Raw genomic sequence first — 9495 nt, forward strand, 5'->3', positions numbered from 1 at the left:
ATAAACAAAATATTTAGACAATCAGATCAGCTGCATAATGCTCTGATGCATTCTGGGAGTTTTGTACTATAGTACCCAGCATGCATTGCGGCTACATGATGCTTTTGATTGTCACCATAGTTGAGATTCATGTGCTGATTCTTGATGTCTTAGTGTGTCATCTCAAAGTACCTTTTTTTAAAAATATATATATATATTTCTGCAATACAGCTCAAGCTCATGTCACAGAAACACAGGGTTTGTAATGTTAGTGTATTAATGGTGCAAAACATTTTTTTTTCATCTAAAATCACCAACAGCCAACACCTGATCTAATTTTAATTTTTATTGCTGCTGTTTGGTAAACACACTACCACAGCAGCCAGAGAAGACAAATATATATGTTAAAAGTTAAGAGGCCAACTAATGGAAACATCAATCACCATCATGGTAACCTGACATGAAACAAACATGAGAGTTAAACTTCTGTTAATTCTCAGCAGGAACTTCTGTAGATGTGTGACAGAAATAAAGTCAGTCAGGTTAGTAATAAGTGAAGCTGGTAATGCTGTTTGTGGAGTTGTTTAATCAGATCTTCAGAGATTTAATGTCTTTTATCTTCAGTTGATTTCCTCTAAGGCTGTGACTGAAGTCAGTTGTAGTTCTTGTGTTTCTGCTCATCTCTTTTTTTCTGTTTCCTTCTTTCCTTCAGTGATTCTGCTTGATAACAGGACTGTTAATGCTGAGATGACTCTATAAATAATATATAAATATTTTGTGGATCAGATAAGGTCCAGTTCTTTGCTCTTAGCTGACATTTGGCATTTCTATGGACTGCTTGTGGTCTAGATCTGGCAAACAGGAGCGGTCCGCCCAAGTGCCATCATTCCTGCCACATGTGGCCCAGATCATCATCCCGCATATGCCAGATGTGGGCCGGATTTGGGCCGACACAAAGTTGCTATCTGGGTATAGAATAGATAACTTTATTAAAGTTAATCAAGAGCAGTTACAGATGCATAAAAATGTTTTAATGTTCAAAATATAAAACGTTAAATACTGTTATTTGAAATTTTTTTAAAAATGAAGACACTTTAAATGTGAAATTAAACCGGCCAGTAGGTGGCAGCGAATCACTGTTAATGAGCGAATCATTGAGATTCAACCGATTCATTCAAGCGGCTGATTCATTCAGGAAGTGTTGCTCAGAGACGCAAAACAATTCTGTGGACTTTGGAACTATTTTCATTGGCGAAATACAGCGAAACAGACGATTAGGTGTCTAAAATGTAAGTCACTTGATATTAAGTTCTTGTTCATTAAACTGTATGCTGAATAAAATCAATATCACATTTGTAATCTTGCTAATATTTGGAGAAAAACGGCACTCTTTGTGTAATATTGGTTAACATAGATGTTAAATTATATAAATATGAAATATATACAGGGGCATTTTTGCCCCTTATCTTGAATTTTGGGGGCATTTTAAAGGCATTTTAATAGACTAAATCACACAGTGAAAGCGTACACTTTAATATGTGCACACACTACTCTAACCTACTAGACTATGCGTGTACTTAATGGGTGTGTTTTTGTTTGGTTTTTGTAAAGTGTGGGTTAGAGAATTCCCTATTCCCTCAACTGGTGCGTCTACTGTCCCGAGCGTCGTTCACACTGGCCTGGGGCCATCGGGCAGTCCTTATTGTCGAGCCCTGTTATTCCTCGACTGGTATCGTTTAAAGCCATTTGAAGCTGCACTGAAACTGTAATTTTGACCTTCAACCATTTGGAGGCCATTGAAGTCCACTATAGGGAGAATAATCCTGGAATGTTTTCATCAAAAACCTTAATTTCTTTTCGACTGATGAAAGAAAGACATGAACATCTTGGATGACATGGGGGTGAGTAAATTATCAGGAAAATTTTATTTGAAAGTGAACTAATCCTTTAACTGTGCTGGAAATATAGAGCTCATTTCTTTTGAATTTCTCACTTCAGAAGAAAAAGACTAAAATACCATAAAGAAATACTCAGTAGGCCAAAAGTCGGCTCTTTCGTTTTGTTTTTAATTTGCCCTTTATTTAATTGAATTATGGGAAATGATTCGATACCCAGTGGAAGTGAATGAAGACAAGCAGGATTCGTTTCAAAAACCTTATTATTTCTCAAATGAAGAAGGAATTTCACAGACTAAAAAGAATTTCATGGAAAATGTGTAAAGAGTTTCATAAAGGAATAATGTGTGAGATCACACTATTCTGTTTCACTCCGGAGTTTAGAAAAGATAGGCCAGAATGTATTGGCATCTCTTTAAATGAGCAACTTTCACTTTACCGCGACGCATTGCCTGTTATCTAAATTTAAAGAATTCTCATCACTGTAGTTCCGCCAGTAGAGGGCGCTCGTGCAACCGAAGCAATGACACCCATCCGAGTCTAGGAGACGAAGAGAAGTGAGCAAGGGAAGGTAACATAAACATGCGAAGTGGAACACAGCCGTTCAATCTGCGCTAGATCTGATGTTTTACAGACTGTGAGTACATTCGTTTTCATTTATTAAGAGAAATCTAAGTCCAAACGACTAAACGAATCAGTTAATTTAGTGAATCACTCAGAAATGAACCGACTGATGTCTACACGACTACATTAAGCTCGTGGAGCGTAAGCTCGTTACTGACTGGTTTTTCACATTACAATTTGTGAAGATTATGAGTTGTGTTTATTTTATGTAATGAACAAATGAAACCTGGTAAACAGAGTTTTTTTAATGCATGTAAATCGTATCTAATGTAGGAGCAACATAAAAAAAAAGAGGAGTTGAATTGTTTTTAAAGTTGTTTGCGCAAAACACTTAAGAGGATAGTTCATCCAAAAATGAAAATTAATGTAATTACTCACCATAAATAATGTCATTAATTACTCCCCCTTGTTCCTGAACAGTTGTTTGAGCAAAACAATGTATAGATAGTTAATCCAAAATGAAAACTCATTTAATTACTCACCATAATTAATGTCAAGCAAGGACCTTTGAGCTTCCTTTAGTGATGTGAAATAGTTGTGATTATGCCGATTAATTGTCAGTTTTAGGGCTTTGGCGATTATGCCAAATTAAATTTATATTTTAGGGCTTTGTCATTAATTTTTTTTGTGTGTGTGCTTAATTCATTAAATAATTGTGTAAAACACTGTAAAATTACTAGAAGGCATGTTCAAAACATTAGCTATGTATTTGAGCTTTTATTATCTTTTATTAATTTATATACTTCTGGGTAGTTTAATATACAACAATGCATCATAAGACCATATTTTTTGTGTTTCTATTATATAGTGTTCATAATTTTTAACCAATATGTAATATCTAAATAGCCTAAAACTGTAATAACCATGATGTGCAAAATGCCAGTTTTTCATAAAAAGTAAAATATTTGCTTCTTTAAAGTGGAGTTAAATACAAATCTAAAGTACTTCTAATTTAGACTGTATAAATGTGAAGTATATTTTCACAGTTAGATGTAACATAAGAAATCAACTATGTTAATTAATAGTTTCTAACAATATAAAAGTGACATTACACAGTTTAACCATACATATGGGTTTATGGTCCTGTCTTAGCCTGAGAAAAACAGACGTGGCAGTTTCGGATGGGTTTAGATTTACATTTACATTTACTCATTAAGCAGATGCTTTAATCCAAATCGACATACAAATAAGGGGAACAACAGAAGCAATCAAACCAACAATATGCAAGTGCAACAATATGCAAGTGCTGTGACTAGTCCCAGTTAGTCTAGGAAAATACACATAACAAGTTATTTTTTTAGGTATATAGAATAGTAAGTGTTAGTATTAATGTGTCAAGTGCTGACAAAAAATAAAAACTGTCTCAGGTTGAGTTAGGCGGGTCATTCAAACAGCAGTGAACAGTGCAGGTAAAGGTCAGTGAAATTTGATTTTGTGATGGCACTGCAAGGCGGCATTCACCTGCAGAACACAAGCTTCAGGAGGGCACATACGTCTCAAGTAGTGAGTTGTTTAGGGGTGCAGAGGCAGTGGTTGTTTTGTAGGCAAACATCAGTGCATTGACTATGATGTGAGTGGAAATTGGCAACCAGTGCAAGTTTATGAAGAGAGGTGTGATGTGCGCTCCCTTCAGCTCATTATAGACCTCTCTTACTGCAGCATTCTGGATCAGTTGCAGATGTTTGACAGTGTATGCTTAAATGCCTGCAAAGAGACCATTACAATAGTCAAGTCTGATTAGAACAAGAAGTTGTGTAGGATGCTCCGATAGGAAGGGCCTGATCTTCCTAGTGTTGTATAAAGCTGACCTGGCTGTCCTGGATGTTATGGTTGGCAGTCCGAGCTGAATGGAGAAATCGTGATGAAGTGTTGGTTTGGCTGAGACCCAAGCAGTTCTGTCTTCGCAAGGTTAAAGGTGGTAGTCCTTCATCCAGCAAGAAAAAATATCAGGTTGAGATGCGAGCAGCAAACATCTGAATGACACATCTTAGTGATGACATGTAGGTAGAAAAGAAAAGTGGTCCAAGCACTGAGCCCTGAGGCACTCCAGTATCTAGATGTTGCGACTTGATATCAAGGACCCTCCATGATAGCCTGAAGGACCTACCTAAGAGGTAAGACTTGAACTTGTCGAAAGCAGCTGACAGATCCAGCAAGATGAGGATTAAAATTGCAAAGTACGTCTGTGAAACACAAATTTGTCTCATAATGCCTCTCTGGAAATCTAGTCCAGTCCAGATACAGCAACAGCGACTACAATTCACATCTCATGAGAGTTTAAATCCTGAAGAATATTCCTCTCTTCCCACAGCTGAAGAAGAAGTAAGCAATTACTCCAGGAAAAACTACTGACATACTATTGTAAAGATGGAGATTAAGGAAGAACCCTGTAGAATTAAAGATGAAGATACAGAGGAAAAAATAGGTTGGTGTGTCCCTTAATTTTCTTTAACAACTGCTGAGGAACATTAAGGCAAGAACAATAATCTATACAAACAAATTTCTGTCATGAAACTCTAGATGGAGCTGGCTGATCGGTCCATAACTAGACTGATTTGATTTTTTTTTTGGATTTGATTTCGCCCGGCAACTCAGTCTGGAAACCCATACATTCATTTCTACTGCTTCTGTTACACTTTTGCGGGAACCAATCACAGACTGGCTTATCCACCTAGCTCGCTATTGGCGGGTATAACACGATGACGATAGAGAAGCGACGGCAAGCACGACCGTCAATCCAATTCCTTTTAACCTCTCGACGATGCTGAATGACTTCTTTAGTTTAGCAAACAAATTGCTTGAGTGGGTGTAAATACCACTCACTTTCATGTTTTTTTTTGCACAACCTGCAAAAATCGCTCGATGCCATTGCTGCTTCTGCAAACCGCTGATCAATGCTACAAACCAATACAAACTAAACCTGTCTGGAGTTTTCACGTCGCTCTGCAAAGTACGTAACCCGGATCGTTGATCTGATTGGTTGAAGGACTATCTAATTGCGTGAATAATGCTCGTTGATCACGCCTCTTGTGCAGTAGAACATACATACAGACTCCCCAGACCAATGTTCAATTTTAAATTGAGCTTGGTCTGGTGAAAGCCAGACAAGTCCATAACTCAATCTGTTAACAACCACATCATTCTGATTGTTTCCTGCTGCATCAGCAGGCAATGAACTTGCTGCTTAACTTACAAATAGTGGTCAGCATTTGCACAGCAGCTATAGCAGTTGCTTTCAGAAACCCGCCACCTTCCCCAGCACCACTTGTATAGATCTCTTGTATAGATCTGCCACATGTAATTCATGTATGTTATGTTGTGCAGCAGCAGAATGTCTTTAACCTGTTAACCAGCACTGGCACGCCGACGCACCAAAGCTTCTTTGTTTAAATTAGCTCAAATTTACTGTTAGATTTAATAAAATTACCTTGACAAACTATACATCATTAAAAAGATCTAAGACTCGAGCTTCAATTTTTAATCTTTATTTTACTCTCAACATCGTATAGTGACCGTTATTTGTTAATATGCGTCGGGAGTTATGAATATGAGAAACGGAGTCGTTACCTTTTCATTGAAATATGAGCGTCAGCTTCAGCCATTGAGAAAAAAACTCTGTACGATCATCAAGAAAAAAACTCCACAAAATAACATCCCTCGGGGCTTTTAGCTTAAAAGCATGCACATTTGGAGAAATATTGATCCACTGTCATACGTTTATGTCAATTTTCTATACAGAGGAGTCATATTTATTCAATTTTTACCCAAAACGCGCTGTTTTCATCATATGAGCGCTGTATACACTGACTACTGTGTGTCCAAATCATACCCGAAGCCGGAGGGCGCTCTGTGCACCTTTAGTCCACAAATAACACAGCATGAACAAGAGGCAATCATGTGACATACACGGGACTAACAGAGGCTACCAGACATCGCTATAATCATTGATATAAACATACAGAACGTCACTTTTGAAAGTAATAAATACACGATTGTGACGATATGTGGTTTATCTGTGTTCTTCACGCCATGTCAGGTATTCATAATAGTAGATTATATTTATAATGCAATGCTAATCGAGATAGCTTTTCTCATTGTGCAGAATAGCCTAAAATGATATATTTTCTGTCTGATTTTTGATCCAAAGCCACATCACATCAAAGAAGGTTATTTAAAACAATCGACTAGTAAGTTTGGAGAAAAAACTTGGTTTTAATCTTATAAATTGTCATGTTTTGTTGGTGTGCTAAGCTAATATGCTAACGAGCCCAGATATGCACCTGTTCTAATCTAAAGCTAATGCAAATAAATAATTCTTAATAGTAAAGCTCACTTTTTTTCTCTCTTTTTTTTTCCAAGAAGGGCATTAGATACAGTTTGAAAGAAGGTGAAGTGAGAAGTTTGGTGAATGAAATGAGGGATTAAATCATCTTGAATAGAACATCAGTAATTATAATAGAGACAAAAGAAAAGAATAATAAGAGCCATAAACTGGCTGGAGAGGTGTGAATGTGTTCAGGGGAGACTGAAACTGAATGGGGCTGTTAGCACCACAAACACAATATCGACAATACCCTTGAATAGATGACAATAAACATCAGTTAACATTTTAGAGTCCTTTCTAAATAAAGTCTCATGACATGGTCTTGAAAAACATGTAATAAAACTCAGAGTTTTAAACCTATCATCTTCAGATTTGAAATATAACATTAGCTGCAGTGCATTTCTAGATTGCCACAAGGCCAACTTCACTTTCATTTTCATAAATATATTTCATAAAAATAAATTTCTAATAACTTTTCAAAATTTCAAAGCTATTTTAAACTATTTTCTTCTTTGTGACAATAATTAATTATGAGTTTACCATAAACTGCAAAGTGTCTGCTTTCAAATGAGACCTTACTTATGCTTTTAGTGCAAAGGGTTCATGAACTGTATCTGTTTTAGTTTGGGTATGTCATTTTTTGGGATTTTCCAAAAGCGGGGGTGCTGGCTAACAGGTTAATGCTCACAGCAGCGTGTCTGTGTATGTATTGTATGTATACGTATGTATTGGCAGTAGAAAGTCCTGTGCTTGCTCTGCAGCAACAGCAGCAGAAAAGTCAACAGCAACAGCGCAGCTATTCTGCCAAGACCAAACATATTAGCACTTGAGTTGTCATGACAGAACTTTTTTTTTTAAATTGTGTCACCTATACTTCTGTTTGTAATCATTTTTCTGTCTTTATTTGAATTTTGACAATTTATTATGTTGATTTTAGATCTGATGGAAGTGAATGAAGACAAACAGCATCCTGATCATTTCACAAATGAAGGTGGAAACACAGTCATTTCACAGACTGAAAAGGATTTCACACAAAAACATGCTGGAAAATCTGGTGTCAAAGGATCTTTTGCCTGCTCTGAGTGTGAAAAGACTTATATGCACAAAAAAAACTTTATTGTACACATGAGAATTCACACTAGAGAAAAAATATTTACATGCACACAGTGTGAAAAGAGATTCATTCAGAAAAAAGACTTAATTGTGCACATGAGAATTCATACTGGAGAAAAACCATTCACATGCAGTCAGTGTGGAAAGAGTTTCATACATAAAGGACACCTCAATGTGCACATGAGAATTCACACTGGAGAAAAACCATTCACATGCATGCATTGTGGAAAGAGTTTCATTCAGAAAAAAGACTTAAATATGCACATTAGAATTCATACTGGAGAAAAACCATTCACATGCACTCAGTGTGGAAAGAGATTTATTCAGAATAAAGACTTAAATGTGCACATGAGAATTCATACTGGAGAAAAACCATTCACATGCACTCAGTGTGGAAAGCGTTTTGTACATAAAGGGCACCTAAATGTGCACACGAGAACTCACACTGGAGAAAAACCATTCTCGTGCACTCAGTGTGCAAAGAGTTTCATTCAGAAAAAAAACTTAAATGTGCACATGAGAATTCATACTGGAGAAAAACCATTCACATGCACTCAGTGTGGAAAGAGTTTCATTCAGAAAAAACACTTAGATGTGCATTCAAGAATTCACACTAGAGAAAAACCATTCACATGCACTCAGTGTGGAAAGAGTTTCACCCAGAAAGAACACTTTAATGATCACATGAGGATTCACACTGGAGAAAAGCCGTTCACGTGCACTCAATGTAGAAAGAGTTTCACTCACAAAAGCTCTCTCAAAGATCATCTGCGCTCTCACTCTGGACTGAGGTCATTTAACTGTGATCAGTGTGATAAAACATTTGTTTTTTCATCTAACCTAAGAAGACACCTTAAAGTTCATACTGGAGTGAGACCTCATATGTGCTTTGACTGTGGAAAGACCTTCATTACGTCAGACGTCTTAAAAACACACCAGAGAATTCATACTGGAGAAAAACCATACAAGTGCTCACAATGTGGAAAGAGTTTTGCTCGTTCAGAATCCTTGAAAGTGCATGAGAGAATTCATACTGGAGAGAAGCCGCACCAGTGCTCTTCATGTGGGAAGAGGTTTTCACTACTGACCTCTTTAAAAGTGCATGAGAGTATTCATACTGGCGTGAGACCTTATATATGCTTTGACTGTGGGAAGACCTTCACTACACCAAGCATCTTAAAAAAACACCAGAGAATTCATACTGGAGAGAAACCGTACAAGTGCTCACACTGTGGGAAGAGTTTCACTCAGTCAGGAAACATGAAAAAGCATGAGAGAATTCATTCTAGAGAGAAGCCGCACCAGTGCTAAAATAATAGTGAAGTTTGGTCATTTGACGAAGAAAAATTTAGGAAGGTCAAAGTAATAGTTCAGAAAACAAGTGTGTGAGTTAAATGCAACAATTTATGAATGGATGTGCTTTGTTAATTCTGAGGTGGTAATCACATGAATTATGCAATACTGTTGCAAGAAAAAGTATGTGAACCACTTGCAGAATCTGTGAAAATGTGAATAATTTTAACAAAATGAGAGATCATACTACATGCATGTTATTTTTTA

The 9495-nt window shown here is 36.7% G+C and overlaps 1 protein-coding gene across 1 annotated transcript; it reads left to right on the plus strand.

Moving 5' to 3' along the window:
* Positions 1-2407: 2407 nt before the first annotated feature.
* Positions 2408-9495, plus strand: LOC125252635 (gastrula zinc finger protein XlCGF57.1-like). Its single transcript, XM_048166089.1, has 3 exons — positions 2408-2511; positions 4810-4923; positions 7760-9495. Exons 2-3 carry the CDS (start codon positions 4866-4868, stop codon positions 9244-9246), a joined length of 1545 nt encoding a protein of 514 aa, XP_048022046.1. The 5' UTR covers positions 2408-2511; positions 4810-4865; the 3' UTR covers positions 9247-9495.

The sequence above is a fragment of the Megalobrama amblycephala genome, linkage group LG18 (assembly GCF_018812025.1).
Source record: "Megalobrama amblycephala isolate DHTTF-2021 linkage group LG18, ASM1881202v1, whole genome shotgun sequence".
NCBI lineage: Eukaryota > Metazoa > Chordata > Actinopteri > Cypriniformes > Xenocyprididae > Megalobrama > Megalobrama amblycephala.